Source organism: Heptranchias perlo, chromosome 15, assembly GCF_035084215.1.
Source record: "Heptranchias perlo isolate sHepPer1 chromosome 15, sHepPer1.hap1, whole genome shotgun sequence".
Classification (NCBI taxonomy): Eukaryota; Metazoa; Chordata; class Chondrichthyes; order Hexanchiformes; family Hexanchidae; genus Heptranchias; species Heptranchias perlo.
Genome location: NC_090339.1, coordinates 25,607,970 through 25,628,686, shown reverse-complemented (window position 1 = coordinate 25,628,686; position 20,717 = coordinate 25,607,970). Strand labels below are relative to the sequence as shown.

Sequence of the window (20,717 nt, the reverse complement as noted above, 5' to 3'; positions counted from 1 at the left end):
TCCAGGCTAGGTCAATTGAAAATTTCAAAACTAAGATTTGAAGATTTTTGTTAGGCAAGGGTATTAAGGGTTACAGAACTAAGGCAGGCTGAATTGAGACAAGATACAGATCAGCCATGATCTAATTGAATGGCAGAACAGGCTCAAAGGGTTGAATGCCCTACTCCTGTTCCAAACATTAATGGGAAAGGTATAGGAATGCAGATTATGCACAGTTTGTAATGGCATTAGGGTATGAATGAAAGCTTGTATTTCAGTGTATTATTGTGTGTGGAAGATATTTTGATGATACAGCATAACATTGTTTAATCTTCATTAATGGATTAGTCTCCACAAACTAGTCTATATAGTATATTCAGCACAACCAAAAATACCTTCCACTACATGCTGCCAAACCTATACTCTTTCCACCGTGGGAATCCTCAAGGCTAGCATATCCTCCAGTCCTGCATTTTGTATTTGGTGCAAACCAGCCAGGCATTTCTCCCAAAACTAACTTGATTTTCAATTTACACATTCAAACAAGCCGACTGCATCAAGTTCCGAAAGAATGAATTAAGCTGCTCATGTTGTGCTGGTTAACCTCCCCCTCCCACTGCCCTGCCCTTTTTTCATTTGGCCAAAGGGAACGTGCATTGATTGGTTTCCACAGGTCAGAGCCAGGCCTGACATTTGCAATTCTCTCTATTCCATTCCATCTTCTCCTCTCTCAGACCCGCTACAACTCTTGCTTTTTATACAAACAACTGATGTCACGTTTTTATATATTCTGAGACAACCCAAGAGTAGGAATAGAGCGTGAGACACGGGCACAGTAAGGGACGATGCCCACTATGTTTGTAAATGCGAGGGTTCAATGACTGTAAGGTGATGCATTTATTTTTGCAATCAATCTTCAATCTAATTACAATAAGGCACGAGGATCTCATCCAATGTAAAAGTCTCTTCCCCGTCCCTCCTCCCCCCCCACCCCCCGCTCTGGATTGGAGATAGTTTGACCCCCCCCCCCCCCCCCCCGCTCTGAATTGGAGATAGTTTGACCACCAACCCCCCTTCCCCCCCCCCCCCCCCCCCGCTCTGGATTGGAGATAGTTTAAACCCCCCCCCCCAGGCTCTGGATTGGAGATAGTTTGACATCCCCCCCCCCCCCCCCGCTCTGGATTGGAGATAGTTTGAGCCCCTCCCCCCACCCCCGCTCTGGATTGGAGATAGTTTGATACCCTGGCTCTGGATTGGAGATAGTTTGATACCCTGGCTCTGGATTGGTGATAGTTTGACCCCCCCCCCCTCCTGGATTGGTGATAGTTTAACCCCCCTCCTGGATTGGTGATAGTTTAACCCCCCTCCTGGATTGGAGATAGTTTGACCCCCGCTCTGGATTGGAGATAGTTTGACCCCCCCTCCTGGATTGGTGATAGTTTGACCCCCGCTCTGGATTGGAGATAGTTTGACCCCCCCTCCTGGATTGGTGATAGTTTAACCCCCCTCCTGGATTGGAGATAGTTTGACCCCCCCCCGGGGCGCGGGTTGTCGAGGTGACGTCCGGAGCTCTGTGACGTCACAGGGGTCCGCGTGCGAGGGGCGGGAAGGTGCGAGCGGTCGAGACGTGGCCTGGTTGTCGCGAGGGGCAATAAAAAAACATTATTGTCATTTACTCACATCTGATCTCCTGGTAAAGAAATATAAAGAGAGTGAGGAACGAACAGAACCAAGACTGCCATTGAATAATACAAAATAAGATGGATTTTTGCAACTGCCAGTGATTGAGACCAAGACAGGAAAGAGAGAGAAGGAGACGGGAATCATTTCCTTCAGTTAGGTTTAAACACCGGGCAAACTGCTGTAATGTGGCTGTATCCGTTGGCTCAGAACTACCAGCCGACAATGACCCTCCTTAGCATCGGCCATCTACCTTTGCTATGGGTCTCTATCGTTGGATTATCTTCAGTGTCAACCGTAGGCGCTTCCTGTTTGAAATGTGAAAAGAAAATTCACTCCACCTTGAAGCTCATCGACTATCAGATCCGGACCCATCCAAACGGCAGTAAGCATGTGGCGCAACTTACCATCATTAGTGCTTTCCTCCAAGGGAAGAAAATGCCTCCAGGTTCACAGGACATGTCTATCATAGAGAACATTCATGAGAAACTGTCCAATGTTACAGAATTACGTGAGTAATTGCATACAGTAGTATAGACTGAAAGCATCTCTTTGCAATTTACTGGTTCAGGGCCAGTGTACCTGAAATGTTAATGGTCCGCTATGTTGTGCCACTGTTTGAGATTATTGTATATTTTGGGGCCAAATATATTTGCTTATTTTAAAACTGCAATGTTGTGCATCAGTACTATAAAATCAGTTGTATAAATTAGATTTGTGTCTGATTCTTCCTCATTTTATATGTGGCATTTTAGGAGAAATATTTGCATCTGTTTCTAGGTCATAGACAAATGTTCTATGAGAATGCAAGATGATCGATTAAAAATTTGCCAGCAGCATAAAACTGTGGTCGAAATATGTACAGTACTAATTGGGTTGAGTGCTTCTAGGGCTGGAGGCTCTTTTAGTTGTGTGAAACATGTGTAAACATAAATAAATTCTATACAGTAGAGTACTGAATGTGGAAAGGCATGCTACTGTATATGTTTTATACAGTATAATATATTCTCAGAATAGTCACCTCACTTTACTTACCCTAAACTGATAACCCCACTACGTTACCTATTTTAAGCAAACAAATCTTTTTTTAAGTAGTTTCAAGAGGAATAAAAGCAAATCAGCATCATTGAAACAAAAACTTAGAACCAAATTCAGTTGCAGGGTGATGTTCAAACAATTACATATGTTTTCAACCTGTTGTGGACTTCAGATATTTTCAGTTTTTAAAACATTAAAATATGAGGCTATAAATTATTGTTGACAATAATAATGAATACTTAACACATTTGTATGATATTCCTCTGTCAGTTATTTTGATGTAATTGTTACGCCATTTAAAATAAAAGGCGTATTTGACAACCTCCAGTTCTGTCCTCCAACTAATCTGATTGATTGATACACTCCAAACTCAGTGGAAAAAAACTGATTTTTCTTGTGAAATGTTAACATGTTGACTCATGGGTTGATACAGTGTCTGCTTCAAAAGCTGACCGTTGTCATGTATGTATAAATCTGAATTTCTCTCAGATGTGATTTGCAGTAGAATCGTAAGGGTTTGTCTCTCCACAGGCTAGACAAATTCTTGCTGACAAATCCTACTTGGGCTCTCCCACCTTACAGGAGAAATTGTTACATTTATTCAAGCAGGTAAATCCCTATGAATTTTGTTCCAATTTTTAAAAATTAAAATATATGCCTTGGAATTAGCTTCTCTTTTGCTTGAGATGATTCATTTGATGATAGCCACCAATTCTTCTCTAGCCATGTGATGAGACACGGTCATCCTGATGGTCTTAAACAGGATGAAGACCTCCCTCCCCACCCCGAATTGTGTTTTGGTTAGACCAATGTCTGATCAAAAATCTTAATTCCAAACCGATAGTGAATTATTTGAGCTTTGCACCGTACTAATTTAGTAGTTAGAATCACTCACATGAATCAAATGGGACTTAACTATTTATGGGTATTTTTATTCATTTTATGTTTATGAAGGTAAGGGATTTTAGTGTTAGGGAAAGGAACATTTTCCATTTCGAGAACGCCATCTCAGCATCAAGCACTTCTGGGTAATAACTTTTTCATGGCACCACCAGCCCTACAGTACTTCATCGAAATAGCTCAGAGTGTCAGCAGACTGTCCCACTGTCCATTAAAGCTGATTCTGATCCAGTCCTCACCTGATGTCCACATGTGTATCTTTCGACAGGTTCACTGGATAGGCCAGTGCTGCTGAGGCCAACTGTAGTGTCCCTAACATCACCCTGGCTAAGATCCACCAACTCAGCCACAGGCAGAAGATCAAATCTTTGACCTTCTTGGTCTGTATTGTGTAGTACGAAACTTAGCACCAAATTATAACAATTATTTTCAATTATCCAGTCGCTATTGAGAATCCTGTACAGACCTGTCTATAGACAAACACCAGAGCAATCTGTTTTATTATTTGCTCCTGTGCTTGTTGAATAGGCTCTTATTTCCTTCCACTTTCTTTTTTCCCAGCTGCAAATGTTCTTACTTCCATAAGAAATGAAATGCACAACTTTCTGAAAAATAATTTTAAGAATAAAAGTAAGTTCTTACTTTTGCATTTCTACCTTTTATAAAAATTTTACTGATATTGCACTTATTTTTAATCATTCTTTTAGTTGTTAATTTACCTTGTGCTATTTTTCATTTTGCTAAATAACTCCTACAGAGAGGACCACCATCACAGCTGTGGTGAGGCGATATGCACAGCTCACTCAGGACGCTGTTACACCAGGTCTGTTCTTGTTCAGTTGTTATTGTTGTTTATGGAGTGTCTCTGTAACCGTGTAAACTGTAGAATGATTTGATAGGACAGTACAATGGTGTTGAGGGTTAGGGCATTAACATTCAGAGCCACTTCAGGAGTGAAGGCAAACAGAGTTTCAGTCAGTTCATGGTTTGAGGTGTACTGAGCAGAGAGATATCTCCTTGCAGTGGAAGTGGGAATATTGGAAGGGAGAGTCAGTGCCTTCAGGTGGCTGACTACAAGGTTCCAATTGGCAGTGCTCCGAGAGAGGCTCACCTGCCCACCCTCTCTGCAGCAGTTGTGGCAAGGCCAGGCAGACCATACATGAAGGATAATTTATCAGCAGAAGAAAGTACATAAAAAGTAACAATGCAGTGATTCAGCTATTGCATTGTGCCGATGAGTGACATGACATAGCTTTGCGCTTGTGTTGTCCACACACTGAGCTAACAATCTCAATCCAAACCTACTCTACTCACCTAATCTATGCAGAACCACTCTAACCATCCTAACCTAACCAAAACCTTCTTCCATCCGAACCTAACCGGATCCTATCACTTTCCTACCTAACCAGAAGCCACTGTCAGCGAGAAGGTGTTGAATGGAAGCCAAGTGTTTCCCCAAAGGAAATGAGGGAGCATCATAGCATAACACCTAGCACTAGTTATAGAGAGCACTGACAGAGGCCCTGGGAAAAGATTGTTGTGTACTCTCCCAATTAGGCTAAGGGATGCAGACCAGGAAAAGTTAGAAGAGAAAAGGAGAAAATATTCTTTAAAACTTACAAAAAAAAATAATGATTATAACTAATATGATTTCCAAGAAACGTTGTGGAAGTACATCATCATAATAATATTCTCTTGTAAATGTGAAGTGTGTGCTAAAGAGATGTGAATAATACTAAAGTTTGCTCACAATCCTCCACAATATTTTCTTATTTTAGGTCAACTGTGTAACTGTGCCAATAATGGTAAGTAATCAGCATATATTCAGTTGTACTTAGTGGGCAGCCTAACCCATCTAAATCCCTCTCTTACTACCCTAATCTAAACAGAATCCAATCTAACCAATGTAATCAAATCTAACCAGAACCCAGCCTGACCAACTAAATGGCGTGGAACCCTCTTTAACCATCATAACCTAACTATAAGTCTTTCCAATTCTAAGTCTAACCAGGACCACTCTAACCAACTAATCTACTCCAAACCCTCTGTAACCATCCTAACCTATGCTCTCTTTACACAAGCAATACTTTAGAAATAAGTTTTAACCCAATCAGAACCTTCTTTCATTCTAACCTATCTCAACTATGCTAACCTAATCAAAACCCTCTCTCATCATAACCTAGCCAGAACCAACTCTAGGTGGCCAATCTATTCAGAACTGAATCTAACAACTGGGCAGAATTCTTTTAAATAGCAGCAGAAATTACCTTTGCATTTTGGTGATTTGTAACATGCAACAAACTTTTTACAGAAATCTTGTGAATGTTTGAGAGGGTGAAAATAAAGGCCTTGTGAGGAGTGTTTAGTCTTCAAAATGTATGAAAACAGCCATTTCCTAAAGCAATTTTTTCACTCTTACAGTGCATTTAGTTCACTGTGGTACCTGCAAGACAAGGGATGAAACCTGTCCATCTGAAAGTAAGTCTGTCCAAAGAAACATTTTAAACACAACATAATCTTCAATACAGCTGTATCCTATAAGCTCTGACCTGATCAATTCCTTCTTTGTAGCCAAAAGTTTTAGTAATTTCTCCTCTGTAAGTCTTCTTGTAAACAGCATTATTCCCTCACCTGAGAGGGGTGTTCCCTAGCCTCGGGCAGTAAGAACATAAGAAATAGGAGCAGGAGTAGGCCATACGGCCCCTCGAGCCTGCTCCACCATTCAATAAGATCATGGCGGATCTTCTACCTCAACTCCACTTTCCTGCCCTATCCCCATATCCCTTGATTCCCTTAGTGTCCAAATATCCATCAATTTCAGTCTTGAAAATACTCAATGACTGAGCATCCACAGGCCTGTGGAGTAGAGAATTCCATAGATTCACAGCCCTCTGAGTGAAGAAATTTTTCCTTGGTCCTAAATGTCCTTATTTTGAGACTATGACCTCTAGTTCTAGACTCCAGCCAGGGGAAACAGCCACTCAGCAGCTACCCTGTCAAGCCTCTAAGAATTTTATTCTTTTCAATAAGATCACCTATCATATAGGTCCATTCCAGTCAATCTCTCCTCATAGGACAACCTTTTCATGCCAGGAATCAATCTAGTGAACCTTCGTTGCACCGCCTCTAAGGCAAGGAGACCAAATCTGTACACAGTACTCCAGGTGTGGTCTCACCAGAGCCCTCTATAATTGAAGCAAGACCTCCTTACTCTTATACTCCAACCCCTTTACAATAAAGGCTAACATACTGTATTGCGTGTTAACTTTCTGTGATTCGTGTACAAGGATGCCTAAATCCCTCTGACTACCAACATGGCCACCTTCTCGCCCACTCACTTAACCTATCTATATCCCTTTGCAGTTCCTTTTGAGTCCTCCTCACAGCTTACTTTCCCACCTGGCTTTGTATCATCAGCAAACTTGGATACATTACACTCGGTCCCCTCATCTAAGTCATTGCTATATATTGTAAACAGCTGAGGCCCAAGCACTGATCCTTGCGGCACTCCACTAGTTACGCCCACATCCCATGAACGAACAAAAAAAAAATTCAATTATCTCCCTCTATCAGTTTCTTGGGCATCCTTTGTTGATTTCTAAAACTCCCCCAATCCTCAGGCTTACTGCTTTTTTTGGCAACATTGTAAGCATCTTCTAATCTAATACTATCCTTAACTTCTCTAATTAGCCACAGTTGGATCATTTTTCCTGTGGAGTTTTTATTCCTCAAGGGAATGTATATTCATTGAGAATTATTAATTATTTCTTTACATGTTCGCCATTGCTTATTTACTGTCATATCTTTTAATCTAATTTCCCAATCTACCTTAGCCAACTTGCCCCTCATACCTATGTAATTGGCTTTATTTAAATTTAAGACTCTAGTTTTGGAGTTAACTACATCACTCTCAAACTCAATATGAAATTCTATCATATTATGATCACTCTGTCCCAGAGGATCCTTAACAATTAGATTACTAATTAACCTTGCCTCATTATACAATACTAGATCTAAAATAGTACCACCTTGTGACCAACTGTTAGGAGCTGTGTGAGAATGGGCCAGGTGGCATCTGCAAATTCTCCTTTCTCCCAGTGAGGAAGAAACCAACCACCACTTGTCACGTCCCCTCAGCTCTACTGCTCAGAGTCCTTTTCTAACTCTTTATGTGTAGTTGTTCCCTGTACAGAGGAGCATTTTAGATGAGCATTCCAATTATCTAAGTCTTGTATGGGGAATCAATAAATGAAAAGTAGTAATGTGATGCACCTACTGACAGACAGTTGTTTAATGATTTCATGAGTTTAATAGTAATAACATATGGGGACTCTTTAGTATAATGTGATCAGAATGACTCATGTAATGAGTGAAGTCTGTGTCACCTACTCAGTACCTCCAGGGTGTTTTCCATTGCATGTTTTTTTCAGAATTATTTTGAAAATTAACTTAGAGCTAAATGTCAATTTGGTGCTCTGGTGCAAATGTGCCAGACAGTGATAGAATATACATTAGTGCTCATATTTTCCTGCAGTTTCCCAACTTTGACGGGTCATCAAGAAGAGATACTGAGCAAGCTTCAGATGAATAAAAAAAACAGCAGGCCTGCCCCACTGAAATCTGGTTAAGAGGGGCAGTTTCCCCAATGGCTCAGTGAGTTTATTACCATATGAAAATAAGAGTTAAGAGCAGGAGTAAGCCATTTGGCCCCTCGAGCCTGCTCTGCCATTTGATAAGATCATGGCTGATCTGATTGTGACCTCAACCCTACTTTCAAGTCTACCTACTATAACCTTTGACTCCCTTGTCAATCAGGAATCTGCCTAACTCAGCCTTAAAAATAGTCAATGACCCTGCCTCCACCGTTCTCTGGGGAAGGGAGTTCCACAGACTCACGACCCTCTGAGAGAAAAAAATTCTCCTCATCTCAGTCTTAAATGGGAGACCCCTTATTTTTAAACTGTGGCCCCTAGTTCTAGTCTCTCCCACAAGGGGAAACATCCTCTCAGCATCTACCCCTTCAAGTACCTTCAGGATCTTAAATGTTTCAATAAGATCACCTCTCATTCTTCTAAACTCCAATGTATACAGGCCCAACTTGTCCAACCTTTCCTCATAAGATAACTCCCTCATCCCAGGAATCAGTCGAGTGAACCTCCTCTGAACTTCTCTAAAGTAATTATGTCCTTTCTTAATTAAGACGACCAAAACTGCACACAGTATTCTAGATGTGGTCTCACCAATACCCTGTACAATTGTAGCAAAACATTCAGTGAATAACTTAGCCATACAGAGCTGGAAGATTCTAGCTTTCAATCCTTGTTCTGCAAAGAGATAGCTTATCTCAGCAGGGTTAGTAGTGCTCTGAACACTACAGTTGGCCTCACTGACCATGGACCAAGGAAGCAAAGAAAAGCCAGGAAGCATACATGAGTGGATTCTGGAGAATGGAATGAGACTCAGGTGTAATGCATTTGTGGTCAAATAGTTTATCATCACTCATTGTCAAAGTTCACGCATAAGCAGTGGATATGGCAGAAGTGCCGATGGGACATCAGTGCCCGTGGGACTGTAGCCCAGCAAGGAGTCAACACCTTCAGGAGAGAAAAGGGCAGGAGAGGAATTGGCAAAGACAATTGGTCAGAGTAGAGAACAAATATTTTAAAATAGTAAGGACAGCGGCTTGGGAACTCATTGCAAATCCATTCCCTCAGTCACCGAATTGCTTGTGGGAGGAGGTGGAAAAAGAGAAATCTCATCAAAATAAATTTTAGTTTAAGATAGATTACTGAATGTCCAAGATCAAAATCAATACAGATGTACAGATGAGTGAGGAAATCAGATTTGGGAATAAAATCTTAATCTTCACACTTTCAAGATTCTACAACATTTATGTCCACCCACTAATGGCATATTATAGCTTTGTTTGATAGGCTAGAATTAATATAGTTCAAAGACCAATGGACCTGATTATCACGCAGACCAGTGAACTTAATAAGAATGGCCGACCCTGTGGCAGAGTCCACTCTGCCCAGTACTGAAGAGATGACACTGACCCATCAGTCCTCCAGATTGGACTGGAGCAGTGCCACAAGTGCTGCTAGTATTCAAGCCAGACTTCCATGTTTATGTCTGGAACACAAGAGCTGCAGCAACTGCACCGGAGTATTCTGTTTCAGTATGCATATGTTGTAAAGAATACCAGGTGCCAGTGCTCCAACTGCCATTTCTCCTGCCTGTCATGCTCTTGTCAACACAGTGTTTTTTGGCCCTATCCCTTTCAATAAAAGTTCTAGTGTAGACTTAACCACCACCTGGTGAACAAGGGGTAGTTGAGCACCTATAACACTATTGAAAATCTGTGACATGCCCATTGGTATCCCATTTCAAAGTATTTCTGTTATCAACATTCACCAGAATAAAATTTGTAAGACAGTTGTCAATGGAATTATTTCCAGATTCACCTATTTCTGTGCCACCCAACATGCAAAAAGAAAATTTGTACAAAAAAAATCTTGTATGTGAAGAAGTCATCAGTATGCCAACAAAATGACAGGCATATTTAAGTATTCCAGAATGTGTAATAAGATAGAAATGTTTTATTTTGAAAGCTGCGACTGTCTTGATGCTATTGATGTAACAGCTGTGCATCCTTATACTTCTCTCTGACTATCACAGTGTATCACAGAACAAAGCGAGGAATACTTTTTTCAGTCGGAGAAGTCAAATTGAACTTGTTCGGCCAATCCAAAGTCATGATGCCTCGATCAGTGCTATACTCTATTCCTGCCGTCATCATCATTGTTGCTTTTCTCTGCTTCCTTACGTAAGTAACATACATGATACCCTTTACAACTTAACCTGTTCAATGTGAGATATTCATTTGCTTATATATTAGTTGATCTCATAGAGTCATAGAGTTATACAGCACGGATAGAGGCCCTTCGGCCCATCGTGTCCGCGCCGGCCATCAGCCCTGTCTACTCTAATCCCATATTCCAGCATTTGGTCCGTAGCCTTGTATGCTATGGCATTTCAAGTGCTCATCCAAATGCTTCTTGAATGTTGTGAGGGTTCCTGCCTCCACAACCCTTTCAGGCAGTGAGTTCCAGACTCCAACCACCCTCTGGGTGAAAAAGTTCTTTCTCAAATCCCCTCTAAACCTCCCGCCTTTTACCTTGAATCTATGTCCCCTTGTTATAGAACCCTCAACGAAGGGAAAAAGCTCCTTAGTATCCATCCTATCTGTGCCCCTCATAATTTTGTACACCTCAATCATGTCCCCCCTCAGCCTCCTCTGCTCCAAGGAAAACAAACCCAATCTTCCCAGTCTCTCTTCATAGCTGAAGCGCTCCAGCCCTGGTGAATCTCCTCTGCACCCTCTCCAAAGCGATCACATCCTTCCTGTAGTGTGGCGACCAGAACTGCACACAGTACTCCAGCTGTGGCCTAACCAGTGTTTTATACAGCTCCATCATAACCTCCTTGCTCTTATATTCTATGCCTCGGCTAATAAAGGCAAGTATCCCATATGCCTTCTTTACCACCTTATCTACCTGTTCCTCCGCCTTCAGGGATCTGGGACATTCAAGGAAACGCTACCTTAAAACAGTAAAAGTGCTATAACATACAACACATAATACATTATACAATAATAAGGGGAGTGTTTGTGTCTTGGTAGTTCGTTCCTAATATGGAAAGTGGCTTCTTTTGAGGTAAGCGGTCTGTGGGCAAAGTGGAGTTGTGTTAATTGTGGCCAGTCCTTTAATGCCACAAAGTCTAACTGGATTGAAACCCGAAACAAGGTTGCCCGAGTGTCAAGAGCCCTAAAATCCTACTAAAATGTTACCAATTTTTTTTTGGCACACCCAATCACAACCAAATTAAACCAAAATCCCATTGTCCTCATCAACTATGCACTCCAGTCGCTGCGATGCCCACCAGTCTAACTGGACTCTAGCAGAAATCTGATTTCCTACCTGCTCATCTATTCCCTGTGGGGACTTGCTATAATTAGATACATCCTGAGGTCCATTAGAGGTTAATTGCTATCGTTTAGGGAAGTTTTATCTCTAGATTAGCGACTGTATGTAAGTCCTTCCCTCTTTCCCTTGGGAAATGGTTGGGTTATAAGGTCAGAAAAAAGCAGCAGGAAATAACTGGCTTTTTCTCCCTTTTTTATCATTCGTTTTTCAAGATGTAACATTTATTGGTAGGTTCCCTATCAAGTGATTTGTTGCAGTTTTATGAACATTATATTTGACATATATCAGCTGCAACATACACTTTGCATTTGTAAAGCTTTGAGTTGGGATGGATGTACTAGATGCAACATTGTTACATATGTGTAGATAGGTATATTGTGAAAGGATTTTTCACCTTGCCTTCCTCCTCACTCTTGTTTCCCTGTGTGCCATGCAACATCATCACTGAGTGGTTGAACTGGTATGTTCCCCAACCTGGCCATTGGGAGTGTGTGGGAGCAGTCCAGGATGAGTCTCCCTCCCACCTCCTATGTGGAAAATCCTGGTCTCCACTTAGCAATCCTGCATCCTATCTCTTAATGGCATAGTGCATTGGAACTCCCAATAGACTGGATTGATGTGCCACCCCTAAAATGATTATTTTTATTAACGAGATACTGACATTGTTTTGATTACAGCCCTATCTCACCAGCAACATTGATTCAAAGAATAGGATATTTACAGGTAAGTTAGGGTAAGTAAGTTACTCTAACATATAATCCAAATAGATTATATACTTTTCTTTCTTTGACAGTGAATAAGTATTTCTTCTCTTCAAGCCCTTCTTGGTCTCCTCACATCCCACATCATCCTCTGCTGGGAGTATGATCGCTTGACCTCTTTGTGGGTTTCCACCAATCCTCACTTGAAGCTGTTGCCAGAAAGCAGCCCAAAGATAATAGCCTCCCAATGGGGAAATGCTCAGTCTCCACTCTATACCCTATGATGATGAGATCATGATCAACAACACTGCAGGTGGAGGAGCATTGGGCACAATCCCTCATACTATCACTGCATCATACACTGTTTTGGGACTGCAGTTCTATGTTGCATTATCTTTCTATTTATTGAAATGTTCTCTTACTTTCAACCACCAAATATTTTAGGTACTTTCTCTTGCAAATCCCTTTTCCAATCTACATGCCTTCTCCCCTAGGAAGATGAGCAGCATCGTGTTCCTATACCTCTGCCAATGTGGCTTTATAATTAGACATGAAGAATTGCAGTCTGGGGTAACTTGCTTTCCAATTTCCATTCCCTTTCCCCATGACAAAGCACCTGGCATCTACCCTACTCTGCACCTCTTCCCAATTGTAGTCTCAAATTCATTCAGTTAGTATCCTCAACAATTTATTTTTGACTTTTTAAATTACTCAGTTTAAGCAAATATCTTGTATTTGTTTTTTTCAGATTTTATTGTGATGTTCCTCACCGCTGACCGATGAACTGAAACCTTCATCAGTTAATTAAAACTCTTCAGAGTATGTCAGCTGTATCACTTCTGAACTTACAAATGTAAATAGAGACTCCCATTATGCATTGTAAGTGTCCGAAATGATGCTTAGCTTAAGCCAGGTGACACTAACTGAACAGATACTTGACAGCCTGGTATTAGAGGAAACCTTCAGCACATCTGGGACTGCCAGCAAAGAAATAACTCAACCTGCTGAAAAAAAAATCAAAACTTTTGTGAATTCAAGCAAAGGACTCAATAAATATGTGTGAAAATCTATAATTTAATAAAATGTTTATCTTGGAAATGGCTCACTGCTAAAGCTCTTAAAAAAAAATATTTTCACAATCAAACATCTCATCGCATTAAAAAAGTACTTGGATATGCTCTTGAAGTGCCGTAACCTACAAGGCTACGGGCCAATAGCTGGAAAGTGGGATTAGCCTGGATAGCTCTTTTTCAGCCAGCACAGACACGATGGGCCGAATGGCCTCCTTCTGTGCCGTAAGTTTCTTTGATTCTATTACATGCTTGGATATATCATCCTGATCCTTTTGTGAGGAGATCCCATGGCAGGCCCTGTGATCAAGGCATATACTTACATGTTTCTGTTTCCCTGGACAACTCGTGTCCCTCAGATGTTGTCTCTAATGCCAAAAGAGTCCATGGGCTAGAAATTGGGCCGTCTAGCGCCCATTGTTTCGGCACTACGCAGCCTCCTGGAGTTCCAAGATGGCGTCTTGGATGTGCATGCACGTTTTTAGCGTGACGTACACCGGACGCCATCTTGATACACTTTTCTATACACTTGGAATACTGTGTACAGTTCTGGCCACCCTATTATAGAAAGGATATTATTAAACTAGAAAGAGTGCAGAAAAGATTTACTAGGATGCTACCGGGACTTGATGGTTTGACTTATAGGGAGAGGTTGGATAGACTGAGACTTTTTTCCCTGGAGATCAGGAGGTTTAGGGGTGATCTTATAGAAGTCTATAAAATAATGAGAGGCATAGATAAGGTAGATAGTCAAAATCTTTTCCCAAAGGTAGGGGAGTCTATAACGAGGGGGCATAGATTTAAGGTGAGAGGGGAGAGATACAAAAGGGTCCAGAGGGGCAATTTTTTCACTCAAAGGGTGGTGAGTGTCTGGAACGAGCTGCCAGAGGCAGTAGTAGAGGTGGGTACAATTTTGTCTTTTAAAAAGCATTTGGACAGTTACATGGGTAAGATGGGTATAGAGGGATATGGGCCAAGTGCAGGCAATTGGGACTAGCTTAGTGGTATAAACTGGGTGACATGGACATGTTGGGCCGAAGGGCCTGTTTCCATGTTGTAAACTTCTATGATTCTATGATATAGGTAGTAGCGTGTGCACAAATAACAAACGCCGGCTGCATGTAAAGTTAGGAGAAAATGCATACAATCAGTGTGCAACAGTGGTAATATATAGGGATGAGAGGAGGCATCTGATTGGAAGAGTTGAGTACTGATGGAAAGAGTTTGTTGGTATGTGGATGATGGGGAGTGTAGTACGTGGAGCAGTGGATGCGGCTAGTGATGCAGTTAGTAGGAGATGCCACTTGATAGTTGACCTCACTCAGCTTGACCACTCGTATCAAAGCATTGAACTTCTTCCTGCACTGCAGCCAGGTTTGTGGTGCTGTGCGCCTGCCGTTGACTTCGTCTCCCACTGCTTTTTGGGCATATGTCTGGAGGGCCTCTTGTCGCCATCCCCCCCGCCCCCCACTGATTATAGGATGTCCCTGCTATCCACCTCTTGCATCAAGGCCTGTACTGCATCAGCAGAGAACCTTGGTGCACGCTCTCTCGCAGGCCTGGTACAAACTCAGATCGGCAGTTTGGTGAGGTCTGGTGTGTAGATTGGAGGATGTGGGATTTAGTAGTGCGCAACCTTTATTCAATGTTTTAAAATGACTCAACAGTTTGTAAACATAGGGACGGGACCTGCATCTGTTATACGTGTGCGATGCCTGATCTCCGTGCAGACAGCAGACTTATTTTTACCAACTAACAGATACCGGCTACCTTTAAGAGATTTTAGCTGCTTGTCAGAGAGACAGCCTTCCTTTAAGAGATTTGAGCTCCCCCTGCTGGGGGAAAGTGCACATATCTGTGAATCCTCATGTCAGGCTTGGTTTTTAACACTGCTTGCAGGTAAAGTGTTCAGGCCAGACGAATGCCTCACCCTGCCTGCGCCGGAAGCACTGCGCACAGGTTAATCGCAGATCGCGATACCCACACCCCCGGGTTTCCCAGACGACGTAATGACGTCTTTTTTTTGTTGGTTTCCTGCCCGACAGGCTAGCCTGATTGACAGGCTGGTTGTGAGTCGGATGGGAGAAGAGCCTGGAGGCGGATGCGAGCGGGTAAGTCTTAGATTGGGGGGGGGGGGGGGAGGGGGGGCCGGGAGTCATCGGGGGTTGGGTGTCGTCGGGGGTCAGGAGTCATCGGGGAGTTGGTTATCAGGGTCGGGAGTCTGGAGTCATCGGGGCATCGGTCATCGAGGTTAGTCGGCAGGGGGGTCGGGAGTCATCTGGGGGGGTCGGGAGTCAATGGGGGAGGGTTTGCTGCAGGTAGGCTTGTGAGGCCAGGGAAAGCACTCCTGCTCCTCTGGGCCCACAAGCAGTGCTATAAAGGCACTTACCTGCCGTTTTGGGCCTTCTCGCCTCCTCTCATGGCGTGAAGTAGAAGGCCCGGGAATCCCGGCCCCCAGCAGTTAAAAATAAAACAGCTGTAAAAACGGAGGCCCACAGCCTCCTTAAAAGATTTCACTGACCGACCCTGAGAGCGGGTAGATTGCCCGCCCCTCGTCCCGTCTCTGATAAAACCGTAAGTGGGCGAGTTTGGGTTGGGTTTTAGTTTTTTTACAATTTTTACCTTCCCACCCGCCCCCAACCCACCCGTCTGTGGGGTTAAAATTTAGGCCATGCAGTCATTCATCACTCAGTTATTATCTGCACGTGATATAGGTTGATGTACCACTCTAAATTAAGAGAGGAGAAATAAGCCAGACAATTATTAGTTTGTTTCAAAGCTACTAATGCATGGAATTTATTCTATTGCCATGAATTAGCAAACAGAACTCTGAAGTGACAACTCTGTGCCTGCCAATTGAACAGACTGTACTGGAGCTAGGAATTAATATCTATAATCTAATCGGCAACATCAAGGAAAGCAATTAAAACTAACAGTCTGCCAAACAATTAAAGAGCCTCTGGTGCCTGGCAGCACAGACTACCATTGTTTGGGCTGGGGAAGGGGGCATGAATTTGGGATGGCAAATGGTTCTGTTGCATCTCTGCCCTTTTTCTTCATCCCAAATTCTGACGGAAATGGGGACAGACTTCACCGGTAGAGGCAAGACTGGTGGGTTAATATAATTGCCAAAATTCCGGGCAATTCCGCCTCAGTAGGCCCCAATACAAAGTGCACCTGCATGATGAATGTATAGTGTGCCAGGAATGGATCCTGGCAGAAGTAGAGCCCACAAGTGTATGAATCGGGGAAAACTCTCCAGTGGCTGGAGTCATACCTAACACAAAGGAAGATAGTAGTGGTTGTTAGAGGCCAGGACATTGCTGCAGGAGTTTGTCAGGGCAGTGTCCTAGGCCCAACCATCTTCAGCTGCTTCATCAATGACCTTCCCTCCATCATAAGGTCAGAAATGGGGATGTGCGCTGATGATTGCACAGTGTTCAGTTCCATTCGCAACCCCTCAGATAATGAAGCAGTCCATGCCCGTGTGCTGCAAGACGTGGACAACATCTAGGCTTGGGCTCATAAGTGGCAAGTAATATTTGCGCCATACAAGTGCCAGGTAATTACTATCTCCAACAAGAGAGAGTCTAACCACCTCCCCTTGACATTCAACGACATTACCATTGCCGATTCCCCCACCATCTACATCCTGGTGGGTCACCATTGACCAGAAACTTAACTGGACCAGCCACATAAATACTATGGCCACAAGAGCAGGTCAGAGGCTGGGTATTCTGCAGCGAGTGACTCACCTCCTGACTCCCCAAAGCCTTTCCACCATCTACAAGGCATATGTCAGAAGCGTGATGGAATACTCTCCACTTGCCTGGATGAGTACAGCTCCAACAACACTCAAGAAGCTCGACACCATCCAGAACAAAGCAGCCTGCTTTTGGCACCCCATCCACCACCCTAAACATTCACTCCCTTCACTACCGGCGCACTGTGGCTGCAGTGTGTACCATCTAAAGGATGCACTGCAGCAACTCTCCAAGGCTTCTTTGACAGCACCTCCCAAACCCGTGACCTCTACCACCTAGAAGGACAAGGGCAGCAGGCACATTTGAACAATACCACCTGCACGTTCCCCTCCAAGTCACACACCAACCCGACTTGGAAATATATTGTCGTTTCTTCATCGTCGATGGGTCAAAATCCTGGAACGCCCTACCTAACAGCACTATGGGAGAACCTTCACCACACGGACTGCAGCAGTTCAAGAAGGCAGCTCACCACCACCTTCTCAAGGGCAATTAGGGATGGGCAATAAATGCTGGCCTTGCCAGTGACACCCACATCCCACGAATGGATAATAAAAAAATGCTGGTTACCTCATGATAATCGATTGCAGACTGACCACTGCTGCTAGGAAAGAGGCAAATTTAAAAGTCAGCTGTGAATGTAAATTTAAATTAAGAAAAAAACATATTCAGCTGGCAGTGTGACCCCAGTCACATCACAGCAATGGCAGGCAGAAGGTCCCTGTATAATTGACTTGCTTTCAGGAGGCTGCACTGGGAATTTCCAGGCGGGGTTTAATTAACATTCCAGAGTTGTTACCTCGGTGAACAAATGCACTTTCTGAATTGGTATTGAGACATAAAAACCCAGGAACCACAAATGAGCAGATGCTTTCATCACTCTCTATCCATGCACAAATTCCAGCAAGGCTCACTGGAAAATGATGAGGAGCACAAAGACCAATTATAGTAGCACCTCTCTCATGCCCTAGCTGAGACCAGATAACTCAGCACACAGAGTAGTATGGTAGCATTCCTGTTATGTAATTCAGTTGTACATCTGGAGGAGCTTTATCTGCTGAACAATCAGAGATCCCAACTGAAAGCACTCTATACTCCTTTAGTTTTTTTAAAGTTCTTACTAAAGGTCATGCAGTTAGTGGTTTGATGTAATCTGATTCCAAAAATCTGTGCAGGAGTCAGCAAGTAATGTAAAACAAAACAAGAGGGGTGCACAGACTTGCAGAACCCAGCTTAATCACCGCAGTCAGGGAACACAGTGGATGCAGCCTGTATTAAACCTCAGAGAAGCAAGTCAAAGTCTTTTTAATGTAAGAGATTGAGTTCAACAGCTCAGTGACTAATTCCTTGATTATTCTACTAACTCCTGAATGGTGCTAAATGTGGAGGTCAACCTCCTCAACAATGGGTTTGACCTTGTTCGGGGAACATTTTCCTGGTGCGTTAGATGTAGTGAAATTGTAAACATATTTAGAAAAAACTGGTTTAAAATTTTGCTACACCAAGTGCAAAAAAGCAAATTTTCCCACCAGTATGTAAATCTAGATCTGGAATCTCATCAGTTCAGATGCCATTTTGCTATGACCATGTGGAAATATACCAACGGAAGGAACCTGAGTTCCAAATCCTTAAGAGAAACTGAAGCCACCAGTGCAGAGGTTTTAGAAAGCCTAGAAGTCTATTGAAGAAGGTAAATAAAATTTTGCAGCCATCCAGCAGTATCTATTGAATTAAATCCATTGTAATTAGCTCTTGTGCAACAAATTTAGGTACTTTTACACTACAGAAGTGTAGTTGATGAGTCAATGGGTCTGCTGTTCGGTTCAGGCTGTCTGTTCGAGTAAGTACAGGGAGTCGCTCCTATATGTTTACAAGCTGCCTCTCTGTATTACACAGCAGAATCTGTGATTGCAAAATAAATGGGGAAGAACAGCACGTAAAAACACAGCAATCTCTGACGAGGATGTTTGCTGTGTGGGCTGCCAGGATTTTAAGCTTTTCTTTTGTTTGACGATTGGCTTCGTGGAGTTTTGTTAAAAAGAGAGGAGCTCAAAAGACTGAATTTCATGTCAGCTGAAACCTAATCCCTTCCCAGCCCCTTATGTGTGATTGAGTGTTTGGTACATTTATTGTCTAATTTATGCAGCTTCACAAAATAAATAATGGCACACACAAACTCACAGTTGTAGTGCACCAATTAGAATTGGAAGCAGAAATCTCCCAAGTAACAAATGGTTTTATAGTACGCTCATTAAGACCAACATTTTTCCACACAACACATACATCCTATCATAGATTTCACCACATCCATTTAATCTCCTGAGGGAATGTTCTGCAAAGCTTCTCCTTGTCCTTCAGCAGTAAATCAAGCAAAACTCCAGGATATCAATTTAACCAAACATCAGTTATTATACATCCTTTACTGATTGCTTTCCTTGACGTGCCATTTCATGGTTTTAGAACCTAGATATTGGGCAGGCACACTCCGCTTCGCAGAGGAGGTAAACTTTGTTAATGGGAGGAATTAGCAATGCTGAACCTGAGAGAATACCACTCAGCGGTATTTCAACCAGGACTGTCAGGTAAGCCTTGTGATACCACACATGAAAATGTAGCCAAATGTGCTGTAACAGAAATGGGACTACTAATAAATTATATTAGACACCCCCACCTCCGCCACTCCTTGCGTTCTTTCTAGTTTCTAAGGGGGGTAATTTTAACCCTCAAGAATGGGTGGGTTGGGGGCAGGTGGGAGGTTAAAGTAGCAGCTTTTTGGAGTGAGACCGCATCCCGGCTCCAATGTGCCCACTTCTGGGTTTAACCCAGACGCGTTAGGATGCGCCAGGGTCAATATTTAAAGGGCCAATTCAGTTGAAATACTTTAGGTACTTAACTTTTTATGAATTCCGTAACAGAAACTGATTTAACTACTCCTGAACATGTCTCCAGTGGCTTCTGAAACACGCTACTGAAATGGAGGGGAGTTGCAGTAGAAGCTCATTTGGCCCTTTAAACCAGTGATTGACACATCTCAATAAAAGGTGAGGTATTGCAGCTGGGCACTCAGTTCTCTCAGACAAACGTTTGGCTGGGAGTTCTTTGTGTTTAGACTGAGATTTCTTTGTTGAGACTGAGAATTCTTATGTTCAGACAAATTTACCTACATTTTGGAGCCCCTCAAACTGACGAGATCAGGATGGGTTGCGTAATGGATCTATTCCACAGTACATCTGCGGAGGAGGAGAATGAAGATGGGGGATCCCACTGCCAGAGCAGCCATGCACATTGCTACCTGTGATGCCAGGGATTCCCTCATCTCTTTAACAGGTTCTCATAATGAGATGTACAAATTGGAGACTTTGAAATACTCAGGCCACCTGGAACAACCACTAACAACCTCCACCACCCCCCCCCATCCTTTGCACAAAACAGTCCTTCAACCGCACATATACCCATTGCACACCCACCCAATGGGTGGCATCATGTCTTGGTGTTCATGATGAAGCACATGAAAGGGCGAATTCACAAAAGGGACTCAATAATGAACAAGACGTGCAGTGGTGGTGATAATGATTAAATTTAATATGCCATTACAAAAAA

At 42.8% G+C, this 20,717-nt stretch overlaps 1 protein-coding gene across 2 annotated transcripts; it reads left to right on the top strand.

Annotated features, from left to right (window-relative positions):
* The first annotated feature begins 1,586 nt into the window (after positions 1-1,586).
* Positions 1,587-13,381, top strand: LOC137332705 (uncharacterized). 2 transcript variants are annotated; one of them, XM_067996648.1, is made up of 7 exons: positions 1,587-2,170; positions 4,159-4,227; positions 4,355-4,420; positions 5,376-5,402; positions 6,019-6,075; positions 10,276-10,423; positions 13,032-13,381. In XM_067996648.1, exons 1-7 carry the CDS (start codon positions 1,846-1,848, stop codon positions 13,057-13,059), a joined length of 720 nt encoding a protein of 239 aa, XP_067852749.1. In that variant the 5' UTR covers positions 1,587-1,845; the 3' UTR covers positions 13,060-13,381. The 2 variants fall into 2 exon arrangements, with proteins under 2 accessions (XP_067852749.1, XP_067852750.1); XM_067996649.1 differs by lacking the exon at positions 4,159-4,227.
* Positions 13,382-20,717: the final 7,336 nt, after the last annotated feature.

What these genes read in the sequence shown, in the direction of transcription:
- LOC137332705 (XM_067996648.1), top strand. Translation starts at nt 1,846, where the DNA reads ATGTGGCTGTATCCGTTGGCTCAGAACTACCAGCCGACAATGACCCTC. An exon ending in GTCCAATGTTACAGAATTAC is followed by an intron (nt 2,171 to 4,158) that starts GTGAGTAATTGC and finishes CTTTTTTCCCAG; the next exon opens with CTGCAAATGTTCTTACTTCC. An exon ending in GCTTTTCTCTGCTTCCTTAC is followed by an intron (nt 10,424 to 13,031) that starts GTAAGTAACATA and finishes TGTTTTTTTCAG; the next exon opens with ATTTTATTGTGATGTTCCTC.